A 21,495-nucleotide genomic window follows, 5' to 3' on the forward strand; every position below is an offset into this window, starting at 1 on the left:
CTTGGACTAGGGTTAAGATTGGCTGCAAGGTCCTGGTCTCCAATTGGTTCTAGTTGTTAGGGCTAGTGTTGTGATTGGATAGTGTTAGGGCGAGGGTTCCCATTGGCTGAAGGGGTCACCTGATTACTAGGGCAACAAAAAAGGCCAGGCTTAGGGCGTCTCAGCCCGGGCGGAGAGGACAAGGGTAGTTGCCTGTTTGAGCCTGTTAAGGGCGGAGAGGTCAAGGGTAGTTGCCTATTTGGGCCTGTTCGAGACTGGTCGAGACTAGGGCCAGAAATGCTGCCCTTTTTCTCATTTAACAATACCCAGCCCACACCATCCACAACCACAAACAGAGCAACACACTCACACCAAATATACACCACGCACAACACTATGCACAGATTAATGTACCAGCATGCACATTCCACGTAACAGAATGGAGTGAGAGGTGGGAGACTGCATTGTTCAAAAGAGCACGGACCGATTCGGGAGCCTAGGTACTGACCAAGATGGCCAAGCCCTAAAGGAGCTCTGAACTGGGAAACACGAAGGGAGTAAGCAATGGGCTCCCGTCCTCGGGCTGGTCTGGAGTGGTACCTCAACACAGTGATGACTTGTGGAAGCCCCTGGGGTCTTGGAGCCCACACTGCAGAGGGTGTCAGCGGCCTGAGAGAGGAAATTCCCAGGACAGGACACGGAGCCTGGTGGCTCCCAAATAGTGGCATGGTGGAGCTGAGCGAGGCTGCAGGAGGAGGCACGCACAACTTGGGGGAATGCCCGATGGCTGGTTGACCACTGCATGAGTAATCTGCAGCTTTCCCCAGCTGGCAAAGTCTATCAATGGCCTGCGCTGTGAGTTGACCTCTCACCCAGCAGCCTAGCTCTGTGCAGTATTCGGATAATCGTCGAGACTTGTGAAAACTTGAGTGGCCTTCCCATGTATATGCATGATGTTTAGAGCTGGTGTGGAGTGTTGCAGCAGCTAGTCTGACAATACACTGAGCGAGAGAGGGAAGTGGAAGTGCATCAACTGAATGGGCCACAGCAGCACAAGATTGTTGAGTCTCTCTATTAAGTAGTCCACTTACGGCTATTGGGAATATACTGTGACTGCCTGTTGCATGCCATAGGCCCTTATAGTACTACCAACACCTACAGAGAACTCTGGCCTGTCTTCGACTGAAAACAAGTGGTCACACTGATTGTAATCAACAAACATCTGCACACTCAGCCTAAGATAGATGCCCATAAGCCAGCTTCTTTTCAACTGGGTGGCCACTTTCATCATTGTATGTCGTGAGTACAGTCAGGGCACTACCAGTTCTGCGCACTGGGAGGGGTATGTTTTCCCACAGAGAGTGGAGAGAGAAAGACTTTTTTGGTGAGAGATTCTGGTTTGCTCATGAGACTTAAAGTGTCAGTTGCAAAAAAGTTTTCAAAAAATTGGGTGCTGCATCCACTTCACGGAAAGCGACAACACTCATATCCCACATTGCCCTCGGGCTACCTCCGAATCAGAGAGGTAGGGCCCGTGTCCTGAAACACATATCGAGCTCGAGACTCTAGAGGCAGATGGGCCTACCTCAGAGCAAGAGGTCCTACAGTTAGACTGATGGGTCACTTGTCTTGCCTAACGAGGTAGCTATTTGTGTATGTGATGAAATATATGAAACTTTCAGCCTGTTGGGATAATTTACACCCCTGCAGAGTTTCTCAAACCATGGATAATTAAGATCTCCATACAATGACAATGCATAGCGTACGCCCTGGAGAGGGGGAGGAGATCCTATCAACAGTTCATTAGCCACCGATACACTGCACATTATTCTTTTTTTTGGTTTCTTATTGGTAAAATATTATGGGGATGAGGGGGCAGGGGTTCAAAAAGATGCCCTCCTATCTCTTTAAAATATGTACTGCTTGGTCCAATTAGTTTTAGATTCATGAGCAGGAACCCACAGTCAGAGCAGAAGGAATTGTAGTCTGAAGACACTGATCTTTTACTCCTATGGTAATTTACTATCCTTTAATACTGAAGGTCTGAATCCCCCAGTCTAACGAAAAAACTTTGGCAATATGTGGGTTATGGTAGATACAATATTGGTGCATTGCAAGAAACTCATCTAAAACGAGTAGACGAAACAAAACTAAAGCATGAACAATACCCGCTGGTGTGGTTCTCTTCTAGCCAGTTCAAACACAATAGGGTGTCACTCTTTTTGCAAAAAGATCATTTTTTTTTAGGAACAAGGATAGAAAGGATAGATATTTCTTTGTCAAGGGCTCCATGGAGGGGAAGCTACTGTCCCTAGAAGTGATTGTGTTCCAAATACAAGTCAAGATCACTTTACATGTAAAAAGCATGATGCGCTCACTGGTAGATTTCAATGGGGTGTGGAATTCAAAGTTTGACTGAATAGGGGAAAGAGGAGGCTTTTTAAAGACACTCAAAAAAATTAAAATAACTTGCCTTTTAAGATATATGGAAGGAACACCATCGAAAGGAGAGAAACTACACCTTTTTTCACACATGTGCATAGGGTTTTCTCACACGCTGATTATATATTTATATCCTCACCTCTCACCCAAATAGTCCTGCTCTTCAAACTCAGCACTACTGTACTCTCTCAGAGCATGCCCCAATTACACTCGGTCATGGGGAAGGCACCTAAAAAAGAAAGGCAGATGGACTTTTCACCTGTAATTACTAAAAGACCCTGTCCTTAGAGATGGAATCAAGAAACATAAATTACTTCCAATATAAGGATACACAAGAAGTACCGCTAGGGTTCCTTTTAAACACTTTAAAAGGACTATTCAAGACTGGGTCATCGTACCCAAATCACCCTACAGCAACGAGAACAATTAGAGGCCAACATCCATAGTAGAAATTCAAGCAACTAAATACCTAAAATTGGAGAAGGCCCCTGGGGCAGATGCCTTTTACAGGAACGGTTTAGAAATACTTCAGCGTCCAGATTACCTCTAGTCTACAGATGTTATTTAACTCATTCTCCCCAGGTGGAACAGTTACTTTATCAATGTCCAAAGCTACCATCTTGCCTACATAAACCTGGTAAGGATCTGTGATACTGTGCATCATACAGGTGTATAGCACTTTTCATTGATGTCAAGACCTTTACTAAGATCTTAGCTATGCGCCTGGTGAACAATTACCCTGATCAATCAGACTTTATCATACATTGACAAACACTTGATAACTTTAGAAGAATTCACCTGATCAAAAAGGCCAAAACTAAAGGAATGCCGGCATTGCTAGTTTGTTAAGATGGCAAAAAGGCTTTCGATCGGGAGGATTGAGGCTTTATGTCATAGGTACTTGAAGCTGCTGGCTTTGGCACAGACTTTCAAGCTATGGTTCTTGTGAGCTATTGCCATCTGATATTGTGCATTCAACTAAATGGCACGGTTTCCACACCCTACTCACTTGGTAGAGGCACATGCCAGGGATGCCTCATTTTACCTCTTCCTTTTACTTTGAGTATAGGGCCCTTAGAAGCTTCCATTAGAAGGGACATGGAAGGGACTGGTCTCCTCTTTGAAAGAGGAATATGCAATTATGTTATTTGCTTATTATGTCTTATTGACTCTCACTAACCCGGAGGCATTCCTTTCAAGGCCATATAACCTTTTGGAGACCTTTGAGAAAGTGTTCCTGATTTTAAATAAATGCTACCAAATCTCAGATCCTTTACTTTACACTCCCACAGGAAAAACTAGCTAGGGCTAGTAAGTGGTTCGAGATGTGCAAGTAAACATATCACTAATATTTTGGTTCATATCTCTGTTGACCTCTCAGGCCTAGATAAGCTAAATTATGCCCTCTACTTGCTGAAATTTGGAGGGATCTTGGACGGTCGGCAGGCCTCCCAGTGCCCTGGTAGGGGAGAATCAATGCAATAAAAATGACGGCATTGCTGAGATGCCTGTACTTGTTCCAGGCCATGCCCATCCTACTGGCCCCAACACTTATTTACCACTCTAAAGAACTTCTTTTTTAAAATACATTTGGGGAGGGTGTGGGTATTAAGCAAGCCAAAGGAGGTAGGGGGATGGCCCTTCCTGATAGACAAACCTATTTTGTAGCTTCTGAACTGCGAATATTAGCAGAGTCAAGTGCTTGCAAATCAGGAAAACTGTAGTTACATATGGAAAGGGCTGTGGCAGGCCTCTCCTTTGGGATTTAACTTAGCAGCCTGAAAAAAGATAGTCACCCTCAACATGTATTTAAAGCACTCCTTCTGCCATGACCCTTCACATTTGGGATGATACTGATATTAAGCTCTACTGGACTACATGCCCATCTTCCCACACACCCATTCACTTTAATCTGTCCTTTATACCAGCATTACAGGGCATAACTTGAGGCTGTGGTTTCCGGTGCTCGGCACTCAATTGCTCGGCACTCAAAAACACTGGGTCTTATGGCTGTCTGCCACATGGTAGCACTGTTTTTGTGTTTTAGAAGTGAGCACAATACCTGCTTATTAATTGAATGTACATTAAAATGACTAATACCGGCCACTCATGCCATTCTTCCACCTTTGGGGGCCTGGAATAGTCCGAAGTATCACACTTGAAAGAATTTGATGTTCATAGGTGTGTCTGTACGGTCACTGGCAGCACTGCCTGGGGGAAGGGGCGGGGCAAGCTGCAGAGGCCTTCTGACGACAGCCCTGGCACTAATTTACAAATTAAGCACTACAGCATTCTATCCAGGCCCTTTGATACCTGGAGTCCAAATGACTGCCTCATAGTAAGTGACCTATACTCTAAGAAGCATGAAGTTTTTTCTTTGATGTAAGAAATAATTTAAATGAAGAAAGACTTTGCTATGACCGATTAGGCCATTAGCTTTCACACCCTGCATTAAATGAGGCAGTTCTAATTGATCAGATGCCGATGGAACATCTAATAAAATATATTACAGGCTCAAAGGGGCATGATTTCTTCCCTTTAGCGAATTCTCCTTACTTAAAACTTTCCTCCGTTCACCCATACTAAGAGAAATCATGAATACTCATGGGCAAAACCCTCACAGAGGGACAGTGGGCCCACCCATGGAGTGATCTCCATTAGACCTCACACAGTAGTCTAGGCAAAGACATCCATTATAAGCTCTTGCTTGCCTGGAATTTATAGCTAACCAAATTGCATTAATTTCACCCCACTGTCCGGCCATTGTGTTCGCATGAATGAGGAAACATGGAAGATTTGCTACACATATGGTGGCATTGCCCAAAGATACCAACTTTTTGGGAAAAGATACTTAAATTCCTTCTAACGGCAATGCGGTGTCCTATTCGATAAGATTTTTCACTAATCCTCTTTGGAGCTGCTCTATAGGTTCAAAGGATATAAAATACTACTGTAGAACTGCTTAGGGGCAGCAAAAGCTACTGTGGTGACTTAGTGGAAGAGGAGGAAAACCCCCCCAGACACCCACCAACAGCATACCCGCCTCTGGCATCTTATGGCCATGGAAAACCCGTCTTGGTATTTTACGGACGTCAGGATTGTGAATCTGTGACAGAACCGCTTTTGAACTTCCTACTGAAGGGAAGCCTCTGAAAGCTTGGCACCGAGACTGAAATATCTCAATCGTATCTAATGCAAAATGATTTTATAGGTAAAATGCGACCTAACAATCTGCAACAAGTACTACTTGCGTGTATTATAATATGGACATACTCAGTCCTCTTGATTGCAAACACAGCCACTAACTGTATTTGCTTACATAAGACCACATCTTCCAGGGTGGGGGGGTTGTTTTTTGGTAAGAGGTGCGGGAGAGAAATAAAGGATCTCCTTTCAAATGCCTCCTTTGAACTATTATTGGCTGAATCTCTTATGAATGTCATAGCGACTACATGTTGGCATGCTGCTATAAAACCTTTTCTTATGGTGTTAAAAAAACAGCAAGCACTGACCTAAAAGGTATTAAGAAAGAGGACTTCAACGTCTCATAGAAGAAGGTGTTTGCAACACAGTGACAATACATCGAGAGAAGATTCCCTCCCTGTAAGAAACCACCAAAGGATGCTATGGATGGTAGCATGCTACCCAGGAAGCCAAAGAGGAATTGCAGGCGATTGGAGATGCCCAATTGGTACACTGTTATCTATTGTTGAACACCAAGGATAACAACAAATTGATCCCACAAAATTCATGCTGTGTAGATTTTCCCACAGCGAGGTCATTTTCACGTAAACAAATATATTTTTGAAACAAGTTGTGAAAAAGTTATTTTAGGGAGAAGTTCAAAACTCTATATAGAATTGGGGGAAAAAATAGTGATTGGTTATCTACTTCTTGAATTACTTAAGAAAAGCTGGTATTCCTGTCGGACTGGTAGGACCGTCCACAGCAAACAAAGACAATACCTTGAATTAGTTATAGCTGGGTGGACAACCAACAGAGTCGAGGTATGGCAGATCAGACAAAGAGAGGCATTGCAATTCTTGAAGCTGTGATCTTATACACAAACATAAAATAGCTGGAAATACACAGACACCAACAGATTTACATTTCAGGATGGATGAAGAGTGGTTGGATAATCAGGGACTGGGAGAAAATACATGTCAGCGCCAAATAAGATTAACTCTTTAGTGGAGGTGATGCCACACATACACATATGGAATCATGTCATAGACTTCAGTAAGGTCTTAGTTTGTTTTTAACTACAAATGCACTGGATGTCAATTCACATAATATTTCAAGAAGTCACTTTGGTGGTGAGTAGGTTAAACTTTGTGGTGCGTGGGATCTATTCAGTCCAGCAGAATTATTTCAAAACGTAGCACCTAGCTTGGCGTTCGATAATTTAGCATGTTACCACTTTTTTGGTGTGTGGTAGGCATAGTTGAGAGGTGAGATATGTACAAGAGGTACGGTGGATGGGAGCTGTAAAGAGTCCACCATATTACTTTATCACACTTAGATGGAGGTGAGCAATTTAGTTTCATCAATACTGGTCCCACGTGCAATAGTCTGCAAACTGTTTCTGTTTTTTGACAGAAAGCAAGGATGAGAGAGATAAAATCATTTAACCGACAGAAAATTATTTTAAAATCTTTAAAGAAAAAGTCTGGTAAAGGAAACGCATTTGGAATAAACTGTAGTTCACAATTGTATGTACAAAATGTATATATTTTGCAAATCCCTAAAACACTCCATGCTCAAGAAGCATTAAATGCACTTAGCGCAGGAAGGGTGTGTATCAAAATGTCTGTAATCCCATTTTTCGCAGACCACGAGGCACAACCGGCACCTGGAAACCACTCACAGCCAACGTGCTATCTTGAAATAACAATCAGAAATTCACTCCTCAGTTTAGCACAATAAAAGGGCTTTCAAAATTGTCTTTATTCTGAGCCTATTGTTAGTACAAATGTTTAAGTTTCGATATTTTTTTCCAACTATTTTTCCTCCCTTTTAGGCTCTGTTGTCAAAACACCAGGATGGATTCTTTGGTAGTGTGGGCATCTTTTATGTATGGCATCAGTTCCCTTACTGAAGACATAATATAGTATATTTTGGCGAGTCTGCTGGTTTGCACCGGCTTTCAACAGGGGCGGTTCAAGGTGAGGAAGCATTGGAGAAAAGCCTGTGATCTATTTTGTGGGCTGGGAAGCGCAGTTGCTTGCGAGAGTCGCTTCCTTCACGATTTAAAACCAGCTATCAGAGGCCGCTCGTCGCGTGTTTTTACTTCGAACATGTATTGGGCCCAGTTGATCAATTCACCCTTTTTGCTACCATATTTGGAGTCACGTTTTGCACGTGTGCAAGTGCAAAGTTATGTATTTTCATGTAGTTCTTATTCAAATTTTTCAACGATGTTCATGTCCCTGAGAGAGAGACACACCCTTTTATGGATTAGGTCTGTCTCGTCCATGAGAGCAAAACTCCCAGGAGATGAAAGAATTCCTAAAGTAGATATGATGATTAAAGTATGTACGCCTCAATAGCATTACATGCCAACAACCTCTCAACAAATGCACAAAGACAAAAGTCATGCACAATCAACAAATGGTCGGAGCAAATAAAAGAATTACCCTGTACAATACACCTTACCTGAAGTTTAGAATCTGATCAGCACAATCACCAGGAGTAGTGAAACTAACACATTTACGGATGTGCAAGTTACTCCCACCCAGCTACTACTGAGCATCTGCCGTCTCCAATAGTAGGTTTGTCAATTATTGAATGCTTCCATAAAGAGGACTCCCCTTAAGCGGCAACTAACTGCACGAAGAACTTTTTGAACCAAGGTGAGAGCATTCTACTGTAAATTGCACTGTCACTACATAATAACTGAACACAGTAAAGATGTGTGGCAGTGTGTCCATGAAGACTGCAGAGATTAAAATGGGCCGCCTGAAGAAAAGACTTTATGTAGCCCTGTTTTTTATATTCTGCATCTCGAAGTGAATGTCTGGATTGACAGTGATCTGTAAAGGAGTGGCCTCACATCCTGGTACAGTGTGTGGAAGTATTCGCAGGATCAGAAATTAGTCTCTTCATCCATATGTATGTGCATAGATATTTTACCTGCTTAGTGTCAATCTGGAGTTTATTTACAATAAATTGGCTGCCCAAGTACAGCAAGGTATACCCATTATCAACTATATACATGGCGTTCGCTCTCCAAACTACTAGGGTAAATGCAAAATACTCCCTTCACTCGGGGAAAATATATGACCCAGCTAACTCACCGTGGCCCACTTTCACACGAGGCATTACTCTCAATCTTCAACATCACTAAAGGGAGAAGGAAAATCCACACACGCTTCCACGCAAAAAAGATACAAGTATACTACATCTGCTCTGGAACGCTGGAAAGACAGTAGTGAGGCATTACGGAGTCATGTGAGCTGATGTGGAGCCTATCTCCCTCCTTAAACCCAACTAGCAGTCACTTTGTGCACTCGTGGGTGGGTTTCTGAGGTTTCATTTGACCGATTCAGGAGCAGCGCCTCATCAGTGCACATTGGAACAGAGCCTCACCAAGAGCCTTAAGTCAACTAACCACCAGAGTTAGACACCTAATCAGTGGTGACCTGCAGTATGCTGGAACTTCCTGCCTCACGAGAATACACTAGATTGGGAATCACACTTTCCGAATCAGTCTGAGCACCATCTGAAATGTTTCACAGCATTCATGATTTTGTTAAAACCACGCATCTGCAGAAGCACATCCAACTATCTAACCAAAGGCATTATCAATCAAATATCCCACGTAGGTAGTTACATATACCTTATTCTTCCTTCCATTCAGAGAAGCATCGTTTTAAGCTCTTCGGCTTACTAATATTGGTTTCTCAGGGACCTTCAGAAACAGTGCATCTCCTTTAAACAGTGTATACTTGATACATTCTGTAGAGTACAGATCCCTGCACTTTAAACACCAACTTCCTGTCACATGTTGACTGCAAATCAAATACAATGTCTACATTGGACTCCAACCACGAAACTCTGATTTAACAGCCACTGGCAGTGTCTGACACCAAGTGCATAGGAACAATCTGTAATCCTTTGGTACGCTTGGTATTTCACAAGCAACTTTCACATTGATCACAAAATCGTTGCAGTAAAACCATTTGGGATGCAGATTTTTAATAGTTGGGCTTGTTGTACCATGCATGAACAAAAACTGTCAAACAATCATAAGTTCACTGCATCTTTGTTGCTCTTCAGAGGACGTTGATCGCTGGGACCCAATGCACAAGGTCTGTCCCATGTTCAGAAGCCCATGCAGGTGGTTCATAGCCAGATACCTTTAGGTTACCAAACCATGCAACCCCTGTGAAGGGGTGGGCACTGTGTTTAATTCACGGATGACCATAACAAGTGGTACAGTTAAAATAAATGAACCCTGAAGAAAGGGACAATCTTTCAGGAGATCTAAAGTATCTACTATGTAAATACTTAAGATATTGGAGAGTCCACATTTTCTGGAAGGATTCATGTCCACATTTCATGGAGCCTGGGGTCTATGAGCCAGAACACAGCACCTCTCGCACACAAGTATGGACTTTTCAGCACAAGGGATGATTCTCGGCCCAAACATTGATAAAGGCAAGCGCAAACCTCTGGGACTTTTAAGAAGTTTATTTTTTTAATTATTAAGTTTAGGAACAGCTAAAAACAGCATAGATCTCAGGGGTCCAAAGGTGCCCGTTTTTAAAAACTATGCAAACCAATGACTTGCCTCCATGCTATTTTGTGTTTTATTTTATGAACAAAACATACATTGCAATTAAGAAATATAAAAGTAGAATCGGTGGGAATACATTGTGTTTATTTGCTCTTTTATTGCGTGGGTCCTTCCTGTAGTCTATAGGTCTATGGTTGAAATGATGTGTGTAAGATAGTGACAATGTTTCAAGCTAAGGTCCCTGAGGAAACAACAGTAGTAGTAACATCGATTAAGTTGGCTAAAAACCCCAGGTAGTTCGAGAAAAGAAGAACTGATTTCCTTGGTGCATGACAACATAACCCGGAGCCATCTTGAAAGCATACAGAATAACGTTTGCTCTACTTTTAAGTTGGTGGTTGCTGCGCTTTCCTTTGCTAGCAAAATTTAAGCACCTGCATTGGCAAACCCAACAGCCTCGGCCAACATGGAGTGACAAAGGGTCACCAGTGAGGGAGAGAAGACTGGGGGAAAAAGGGGCATAGGACAGTACTGCAGGACAACATCCAGAGAATCACCAAGCCGGCCATCCTTTACTGGTGAAATGCAGAGGAGCAATGAGACATTGGGTGGGTGAGGTTTGCGGAGCAAACAAAAGAAAGTAAAAGCATACTCACCGCTAACAAAGCAGAGGAAACAGCTAGACAAACACTCTCATGGGCTGCTACATAAGATGTAAATACTAAAATATAAAAAAAAAAAGGAAAATTGGTTCCATGATGCCAGAGGTGGAAGGAGACACCTAATTCCATCAAAGCACTAAAGCAGGGTGAAGAAGAAATGCTGCAGGGGCAGGAGAAACACAAATATATGCAGGAAAACCATTAATAGAGTAGGGACAGAGGATAGAACTGAGATAGACAAGAAAGCTACAAAATTATGAGCAAGGGGCTGACCGAAAGCGCACTATGTAGTACTGTATACAGTGCTGTCTGTAACTGCCTGTGCTTTTGCTTTAGTTGCCTGTAGTGAGACCACAAAACTACCTAGTGAGCACAATCTATATCACCTTACTCGCCGCAAAAACAGTCCTGTAGTACTTTTCACAGGGAAAAAGGTCAATCACTTCAGCATCAAAGAATCATTAAAAAGGACACATTCACTTTAACTATGTCACCCATTTGCAAGTCGTGTAACCTACAATAACAACCAAAAACAAGATTTCCTCGAGCCATTTGTGTGACCATTTGCGCAGAGTTCCAGTTTTATTTGCCCCAACAAGATCTAAACCTCACTTCAGACCACAACTTAACATGGGGAAGTAAAATCTCCGTTCAAAAGATCCACCCAATAGCTTCCTTCTGCAGATTTCATTATTTAATAGGGAACGCTAAGCAGAGGATTGGCTGAGCGGTCTAGGGAGCCTGACAAGTTGCACCACCTATGAAACCTAAATAATCTGAAATGTGATTGTGATTATCTCGTAACAGCTTCTCTATTGCAGACCATTCCATCCACGAAAGTATCCGATAGCCACTCCTTTCTCTCTAATGAAGGTTTCTCCCAAATATGTGGAAATAATGGTTTGCAATCAAAGTCACTCCACTGAGAGTGACTGAGATGCATATTTTGGGTAACTTAGCTCCTAAGGAAAAACCACAGATTTCATATCTGTAATATTGATTGGACCACTGTTTCTGCTACTGCTAGGAAATTAAGTATGCTGTGCTACACTACCTCCACGTTTGTTACTCTGTCCAGCTACCGAAGTACTCGTTGACCAAACTAACACCTGGAGCCAATCCAAAAATGTGTTCCAATGAGCTCCAACTCATGGTCCAAAATGTGTGTAAAAGCATGCTAACCATCCCCCAAATGCTTTTCAGCATCAGGTAATGTGTAAGAATCGTTGTAGTAAAGCAAATGGAAACAAGCAAATCTCCACTGGGCAACAGAAAGAAAAGGACACTTATCTAGGACTGGGTCTGAGGAGTACTGAAAGTAGCCATTAAGGAGGAGATGGTCCCATTAGACCAGCTCACAGTTGAGCAGCTTCTGCTGGTTGTCCCATCCCACTGGAGGAGGAGTAACACAAACACAGAGTGTACATGGGTTGCTACTAGAGCAGAAATGGTCTTGCCAATGTCTAAGTCACATGCCCAGGCACACCTGATAATCACTTAAACATGTGCACAGATCAGACAAAAAGTAGCGCTAACTGCCACAGCAACAATGGCAGATGAACCTGGTCACAAAAGTTGCAGGCACACACAACAAGCCGGCCTACTGAAAAGCAAGGTACTATGAGCAAACCAGCTCTTCAGATAAGAGGTGCTCACAGAGTTCAAAAATCCAAGGAAAATAATTATCAGCGACTGAGCAAGGAGGTACATAGTTGGACGTGTCCACGGCTTCAGAGTAAAACATGTTAATTATGATTAAGTTGCAAGCCTTGATGCCCGCTGCCTTTTTTGGTCGAGCCTAGCAGCAGCGTGCATGCACTGCTCTCTCTGCGAGGTATGCAGTAGTGGAGTACGGTTTTGAAGCCCGCCCACTATCCACCCGTATTTTTAATTGGCTATTGTCATCTGTAAACGCTAGCTTCAGATTCATTATGAGGCTTGTTAGTCCTTTCTTGGTACCTTCTTGTCTCCATTTGTTACTGCCCATAAAGACTGGACTATTTACCCTTGTCCCTTCTGTATTGCTCACATAAGCCCTTCGGGAGAACTCTTTGGTTAATCAATCTAAAGACCACTAGTGGGGGGTCAGCTTTAGCAATGACAGACGTTTTTTTTTTTATGTAACTTTGCAACTTTCACCAGGTGCCACATGCACCCATAGAACGGACCACAGCAGAGCGCCCAAAATCAGATCACTGCTTTTCTTCAACATAATTTGGAAATAATCGCAGGCCGTTGAGCCAACACCAAGGTTTGAACCCTGCGCGTTACACAGATTAGTTACCCTGACATAACATGCATTACTTTTGCACTAAAAATCAGACTGTGGTGCATTGGCAGAGTTGTGTCAGCATCTCTGTTTTGAAAAAGCAAGGCATTGATGCAGTACTTCCGCAAAGCTGTGCGGGGGTTCAAGTCCTGGGGGTGCAGATTTTCCAGCAAGGCTTGTTTGTGAAATATTTACAAAGCTATCAGGACTGGACTGGTGCCAGTTCTGGAAAATGTTTCTATATAAGCCACAGGGGGCATGGAGCGAGCAAGAAGTGCGAAAGACCAGACCAACTCTTTGGTGGGCATTCAACGCCCCACCTTAGGTTGTTTAAAAAGCATTTTCAAATGGGGCTTGGCTTACCGGGCCGACATGGCGGACGTGTGCTAAAGTGCTTCGTCCAGCCCTACAGTTATCCTCCAGTTATCCTGGCTCCCTCGGACAGAATATTGGCCCTGGAGGGAGCGCTTCGACTGCCGACACCGGAGGCGACACCTCGTTCCCCGTTCTGGGCAGCCGGAGAGTCTGAAAGCCGGCGCGGCAGCTCCGGATGGTCGCGGCCTGGCAGCCACGTGTGAAGCCGGGAGGTGCAGCACTGGAGACCTGGGCGAGTGCGGCAGGCGGCTGGCCAGTTGCTGTGGCCTGGTGGCGCCGGGTCTCTGCGGGGGGGGGCGGATCGGCCCCGGACCCCTTTGCGTGACGCCCCCCTGGTGGGGCACTAAAGAAGGAGCGCCCCGTCCAGCGCATAGGGCCAGGACTGGCCCGGATGGAGTGCCGGCGGCTGCGGGGGGCCCGGAGGGCCAAAACCCCCGGTGTAATTTTAGCAGCAGTGGTGGTGGCTGCGCAGCGGAGCATGGAGAGTGGTGGCCCCCTCCCCCCTCGGCCATCCTTTCTCCGTGGCTGGTTTGGTGCTCGGCGACTAGGTCGGGCCGCGCTGGTGCGCTGAGGGGCGGTGGGCGCTGCCAGGGTTGACGGCGAACCCTGCATCTTTAGGCGCAGCCCGGAGATTGCGCTGGGGCCCTGGCGCGAAGGGCAAGGCCACCCTCCTGGAATGACTGGTGGTGACACGAGGGGAGCTGCTGGGGACGGCTGGCCCTGCGGGATCTACGCGGCGGAGAGGGGGCCCTGGAGGGGACGCCGTCATACAGTGATAGGTGACTGAGTGGAGAAGCGGCCGCGAAGGAGGCATTGGCTGCGTGGATTCCCCATTTCACCTGCTGGACGACGACGCTTGCTCTCCCGTGGCAGCCCAGACCGCGATACGCTCATGCGCCAGGTACTGGAGGTGCTGGCCATTGGCGCGTGGGGGTGCTGTAACCGGCAGAGGGCCCGGATCGTTGAGGTCAAGCGAGTTGGTGGCCGGTCCGCCCCTGGGGGCCCCGGCGGGGTGCCAGTGGCAACTTGCCATAATGAGGGGCAAAGGAGGCAGTGGTCCAGCCACGCATGGGCCCATCGATAATTTCACTGGCCCGGGGACGGCGGGCGGTGCGGCCGGCTCTATGCAGGTGACCCCGCCGGACAATGCAGCGTTGCTGGCAGCGATCACCCAATCGAGGGACATGCTGGACGCGAAGATTGGCGCGGTTGGGTCGGATGTGATGCTTCTGCGACAGGATTTGCGCAACGCAGTGTCCCGCATAACGGAGGCACGAGTGTCGGATGTGGAGGAATATGTCACTATCCTCAAGCAGAAGGTGGCGAAGCTGGAGAGTACCTAGAGGGGCCTGGCGCTACGGGTGGAGGACGCCGAAGGGAGGGCGCTTTGTGGGCTTTCCTGAGGGATGTGAATCTGGCAACATGGAGCGGTTCCTCACGCAGTGGCTGGAAGGCTGGTTTCCTCCGGATGCCCTATCCTGTTGCTTTGTGATCGAGCGGGCGCACAGAGCGCTCGCTCAGAAGCCGCCAGTGGGAGCCTGACCTCGCCCGGCCATCGCGAAGCTTCTGAACTACTTTGACCGGGACGCGATCCTGAAACAGGCTCGGGCCAGGGAACCCCTGCTTTATGAAAACCATTGCATCATGGTGTTCCCTGAATATACGCGCCTTGTACAGCAGCAGCGCCAGTCCTTCCTGGCGGCCAAGGCCCGGCTGCGGGAGCTCAAGCTGCCCTATGCCCTGCTTTTCCCGGCATGCCTCCGCTTGGTATTCCAGTCCCGCACCATGTTTTTCGACTCCCCGGAGGAAGTATTCAAGTGGACGGATGAAACTGTAGAGTAAGACCCCCCACACGCCGCCTGACCTACACTCAGACTCCTCATTCAACGAGGGGGTGCGGAAAGGTTCCCAGAGACCGCGTAGGAGCGGCAGCAGACGCTCTCGTTCCCAGAGGCAGTCGCTGTCCTGTAGTCCGGCGGTGGTGGGAGACGCGGGGTCACAGCTACAAGACACTGGCGCATCTGCCCCGGCAAGCAGTCATCAGGCGGAAGAATCCTCATGATTGGACCTTGTGTAATGCTGTTTCCAAATTGTCTGAGGGAGCTCTGGGATAGGCCCGGGTCCCCCAGTTGGGGGCTTGGTCCCCGTCTCACCGCGACAGATACTTCAGAGTTTTTTGAGGTATGGGGTGGGGGGTTGGGGCGGTTTGGTTGAGGGGTTTATTTGCGCTTCCGTGATGGGTTCCATTTGGAGGGTTTCCTCTTCATTAGGTCTGCAGGATAGGGCAGAGGGATTGTATGCTCTTAGATGGCTAGTGAACTGCTGACTGACCCGGGGTCCGTGGGTACACTCTGCATTGTCAGCTGGAATGTCCGAGGGCCTCTTGATAAAATTAAACGGGGAGCGGTGCTGCGCCAAGCCAAGAGGGTTGGGGCTGACGTTCTCCTCTTGCAAGAGACTCACCTGATGGGCTCTAAGGTTTTGTGTCTGCAGCGCTATGGCTATCCACAAATCTTCCATGCGGGCTTTACACAGGGGTCAGGGGGGTGGCCATTCTCATACACCGCAGGGTCCCCTATGTGCATGTACAACAGTGGGTGGATGGGCAGGGGCGCTATGTTTTTATCCGGGAAACCATTGGGGAGGCTCCCATAGTCTTTGGTTGTGTCTACGCCCCACCTCTTCTGCAGTGGCATTTGGTAGAAAGGTTGCTGACACTATGGTCCGACATGCCTGAGGGGATTTCAGCCATAAGGGGGGGACTGGAATGATGTCATGGATCTTTCCCGAGACAGATGTAGGACGGGTGAGTGCCGGGGTGGGGGGGAACCCAACCCACGAAGTAACACGCACGGGCCTCCAGCCTGGATTGGGTCGATACGTGGCGGCTCCACCGTGGCAGTGAGAGAGGGTACACTTACCTTTCATCTGTGCATGCGTCCTTTTCCAGGTTGGATTACCTCTTTGTCCCTAGAGGGGTGGCCTCGAGGGTGGTGTCAGCTGGTATTCACCCGTGGGGGCTATCAGACCACTCCTCCATTTATGTAGTACTGCAAATGGACGGGCGGCGGTCGCCTTTCCGATGGCGCCGCTCGGCGTGGCATCTACTGAACGAAAGATATGACAATCACATGAGGGAAGCGATTGCGGACTTCCTGGCCACGAATGTAGGCTCGGTGTCGGGAGCGGCAACGGTCTGGGAAGCAATAAAGCCCACCCTCCGGGGTGTGGATATACCCTGGTGTACGGCGGCTCGCCGGTGGCACCGGGAGGAGCTGGTCAGGGCAGTAGCGGAGATTGAGCAGCTGGAACGTCAGAGCGGGGAGGCGGATGGAGGTAGAGGGGTGAGATGCCTGCTACAGGCGCAGCAGTCCTACGCCGCCCTCCTATTGGAGGAGGCGAGGCAATTGTGGCTGGCGACACGTAGCAGAATCTGCCAGTGGGGAGACAAGTCCGGCAAAATGTTACATAGGCTCTGTCAAGGCACCTTTAGTCCCCAGGCCCTTCCGGGATTACTCGATTGCGGAGCGCCGCTATCGGGCCCCCAGGCTACAGCAGACAGTTTTGCTGATTATTATGCTGCCCTCTATGCCCCCCCAGGAGTGCCTGGCTGAGGAATGGGTGGACAGATTTATCGCAGACCTTCCGCCCAAGGCGGTCTCGGACGAGACCAGACCGCAATTGACCTTCCCCTGTCAGATGAGGAGCTTGGCGGGGCGCTGGGGGAGCTTAATGCCGGGAAGGCACCTGGCCCGAACGGATTCCCCAGCGAATTCTTTAAGAGGTACTTCCTTCAGCTGGCTCCACACTATCGAGCCGTGGTGGAAGAATCCAGGGAGGCGGCAGGCTTCCCCCGGACTGGCGGCATGCGGAGGTGGTAGTGTTTCAAAAGCCGGCCAGGCCGCCCGAGCAGCACGCCTCCTATCGCCCTATTTCCTTGCTAAATGTGGAGGCCAAAGTACTGGCTAAGGCACTGACAAATCGCCTCTTGCCGCATTTATCAGCCTTAGTGCACCAGGATCAGGCCAGATTTATGCCCCAACGGGCGACACGGCATAATATTCGGAGGGCACATGTGGCACTGGCGACGGTTAGGAGACTTGGAGTCCCTGCAGCCTTCCTACTCGCGGACATGGATCGGGTGTTTGACTCCCTCAGCTGGGTCTACCTGTTCGCCCTAATGCGCAGACTCAATTTCGGCCCTCGGGTCCTGCCTTATATTCATCTTTTATATACCGATTTGACGGCATCGGTCAGAGTAGCCGGGGCTACCTCATCTAGCTTCTCGGTGAGGCGCGGTACTAGACAGGGCTGCCCTCTGTCGCCATATTTATTTGCTTTAGGGATGGAGCCGCTGGCGGCCTGGGTGTGAATGGATGCGCAACTGAAGGGACTAGATTGGGCACCTGGCATATCCGACAGGATCGCGCCATACGCCGATGATGTCCTCTTGTTTTTACCTGAGCCGGACAAGTCAGGTCCGAGGATCCTGGAGATCATGCGCATTTTTGGGGAATCCTCCGGACTGTATATGAACCCCCGGAAGTCCACTCTGTGGGTACTGGGTGACCCCGGGATGGTGGAGTCCTGGGTTTCTGCACTGCAGCGGGCTGAAGGAGGCCTTAAGTATCTGGGGGTGTCCCTCTCAGACAAGCCGGAGGTGGCATGGGAGAGGAATCTGGCGCCGGTGTGGGAACGAGCTCGGGCTGATATGAAGCTCTGGTCGCGCATGCCTCTTACCATCTATGGCCGATCGGCTATTTTTAAAATGGTCACACTCCCCCGGTTGCTGTATCAGCTACAGAACCACCCATATCCGATTGTGCCTAAATGGTTTCAGCAGGTGAATTCTGCGCTGGGGCAGTTCCTTTGGGGGGGTGGAGTGGTACGGGTGGCAATTCGCAAATGCTTCCTCTCCACCTATTGCGGAGGGCTGGCGACATCCGATATCCTGTCCTACTACCATGCCTCCCACCTCCTTGTGCTGAATGACTGGTGGTATGGGGACAGGGGGGACCCGGCGTACGTGCTGGAGCGCCACCTGATGGATCCACATTCCCTACATACCATGCTCTACTCGGCACCTCTATTAAAAGAGTTACCACTGGTCACACGGCTGATCTTCCGCATTTGGATACAATCGCTGAAGTGTATGGGGTGGTGGAATACCCTTACGAGGGAGACCCCGCTGTGGCACAATGGGCACCTGCCAGAGCTGGCGGCCCTGCATGGCTTTAAGGGATGGGATGCCATTGGGGTCTCGACCCTGGGCGATGTGGTCAATCATGGGACCCTTAAGTCCTTCATGGAGCTCCAGAGGGAGGTTGGCATGCCAAGGACTCAGTTCTTCCGCTACCTACAGCTCCGCCATGCGTTGTCCCCCTGTCTGGAGGCTGTTCCCACACTTCCGGAGTTTAGCCCCCTGAAGGCCAGGGTCTTCATGGGAGATCTGGAGACCAAGAAGATAGATCTTTGCTATCAATCGCTAGTCACTCACAGTGCGCCGACCTTGGACGGGTTGAGAAAGACGTGGGAGGACGTAGGCACTTTGGATGAGGAAGACTGGAGAGAGGCTCTGGCTGCTCCGCGGGGGGCTGCAATAGCCATGAGTCTCTGACTTATTCAGTTTAAGTACCTACATCAGGTCTATTTTACAAGGGTCCGGCTGTGGCGGGCAGGAATGGTGGCCTCCCCGAAATGCCTTTGGTGTGGTCGAGAGGAGGGCACGTTCTTCCATACAGTGTGGTCCTGCCCAGTGTTAGATCGATTCTGGAGGGGGGGTGTTCTCGTGCTTAGCGGAGGTCCTGTGGTGAGAGCTCCCGCGTACGCCCCAGCTTGCTCTCTTACATGTCATGGAGGGGGTCGGGGCAATGCCTACAAGCGCCATTTGTTACTCCTAGGGCTTACCTTGGCGAAGCGCGATATTGCGAGGAAATGGAGGGATGCCCAGGCTCCACCACTATCGGCCTGGAAAAATGGCCTTGACTTTAATATGGGGCTGGAGCAACCCATCTTCCTGGCACGTGGATGCCCATGCAAACATTATAAAATATGGAAGAGGTGGGCTGATTAGAGGGGATTGTGGTTGGATGCCCCAGCTGAGCCTACTGATCTCCCTGGGGGTTGACCGTAGGGACCTACATGCAGGGGTTTGGAACAGGTGGGAGGGGGAGGCCGGGGGTAGGTGGGATTTTGGGGCGAATGCAGTTCTATGGATCTGTCTATCTGCTTGCTTGTTATTCTTGCCTTATGACTAAGTTATTCTATGATCTGAACCCAGTGGAATGTTGCACAAGTTGGGGGGGAGGGGGGTTACTGTTTTTGAATGGCTCAATGCGCCCATCTGTGCTAGTTATGGGGCTGCGGCAGTGGTCTCTGGGTTACAGAGCCCTGCACCTATGGAGTGCTATCTTACAGGAGTCCTATGTGATGGAAGTTTGTCTTAATAGGAGCATATCTGATGGGCAGCGCTGGATAGCGGCAGTATTGACCAAGGGTGACATAGATATATAATTGACACCGAAGGGGATATGCGGAGCTTAAAGATGCACAATGCTATATACGGTCGGGGTTACTGAGCAAAAGGGGGTGGGGGTGGGGGGTGAGGGTCATGGTTTGATACGAGTTTCATTTAATCTCTGTGCCATGAAAACGACGGCTTCATGCACCAAGGACACAGTACTATTTGAATGAACAATGTGCACCTGCATCACAGGATGTCCCAACGGCTGTTACTGGTAGATGTATCCCGGTTGTGTTATACTTACGGGTGGGGGCGTGCATCGACTAGATATGAAATGTATGGTGTATGGTGTAATGCTTAATAATGTACTGTGTCGTTCTTATTCAATAAAATATGGTTTTTTTTAAAAAGCATTTGCAATGGAATAGGTCTACCAATTGCGAGATTTTGAGATATTGGCATTGTAAATAATGCCTTTGTTTATGCGTTTAAAAAACCTGGAGTAATAAAAGGCATTATCATTTACTATACCAATAGGTCCAAGTTTCTAAAATACGAGACCTATTGCATAGCAAAAGCTTGTTTCCAGAGCATGCAGGAATAGTTCCAGTTCATGAAATGGGGGACGGGCAATGACATAAAATGCCTTTAGTAAGGTTAAATAAAAATGGGGCACCTTCCCACTGTATGAGCACAAGGGCCCGTCAAGTCTTGATCATGGGTTTGGAAAAATTTGAAATATTCGTAGGCACTAGTTATGTCTCCAAACTATTAATTTTGCATGACAATACCCAGCCGCAGTTCCTCAAACGTATCCTTTTTGATCAGGCTTCCACTTTCATTAAATAGAGTTCAGGGAGGGGGGGGGGGGTAGAGTACGTCAGGCCTTGCACTGGTACACATGCATGGCCTCTAAACTCGGTAAACAAAGAGAAAGCCTGAGAGTATCAGAAGGTCAACCTCTTTGTCAACAAATGTAACGTTTGTGAAACATCTGTGAACAGTTTACAAGAGGAAAGTAAATAGAGCACAGTAGTCAGTGTCTCTCTTAATACAGATCAAAAGTTTTATAAAACAATAAACAGCCAGGAGAATGTGTACGACCCCAATATACGTGCTCTCATTTTAAGATAATGTAACGAAAAATGAAATAAAAAAAACGATCCAAATTCTCACAACTATCATGAGATTTATGGAGGCCCTGAATTTCCTCTATATTTTAGTTTGTAAAAACACGGCGCTCTGCAGTTCAGCTGACCAACGTAGGCTGTAATAATCCTCAAAAATATTCTGCGATGTAAACGCTACGTTGCCTCCTAGACGGAGTGAGCTTTATCCATGATACATTTAGTATAAAAATAGAACTGACAAACACTCCAAACACGAATGTGTGTATGTACTGTAATTGCGAGGCGAATAAGTGGCATTCAAGTCTGTGTGAACTAGTTGCTATTATTAACATTTTATTAATAATGAATCTATAATACACAGCAGCAAAGAAGTTGCTTCGCCACAAAGTAGAGATTAATTTTTCCGCCCCACACTGGCCGCAAGCTATCACATTTTC

General features: G+C 47.6%; 1 protein-coding gene across 9 annotated transcripts in view; it reads right to left on the bottom strand.

Moving 5' to 3' along the window:
* Positions 1-21,495, bottom strand: part of LOC144762776 (uncharacterized) — a 258,546-nt gene that overhangs the window by 178,489 nt on the left and 58,562 nt on the right. For 4 of the 9 annotated variants that reach the window (XR_013596133.1, XM_078648029.1, XM_078648028.1 and 1 more), the window contains exon 3: positions 10,816-10,880. The exons of the other annotated variants lie outside the window; for them this stretch is intronic. Coding sequence is in view for 3 of the 4 variants with exons in the window: in XM_078648029.1 (XP_078504155.1) it covers positions 10,816-10,880 (65 nt within the window). In the remaining variant the exon portion in view is untranslated. The remainder of the gene's footprint in view (positions 1-10,815; positions 10,881-21,495) is intronic. 9 annotated transcript variants of the gene reach the window in all.

This window comes from Lissotriton helveticus, chromosome 6, assembly GCF_964261635.1.
Source record: "Lissotriton helveticus chromosome 6, aLisHel1.1, whole genome shotgun sequence".
NCBI classification, from domain to species: domain Eukaryota; kingdom Metazoa; phylum Chordata; class Amphibia; order Caudata; family Salamandridae; genus Lissotriton; species Lissotriton helveticus.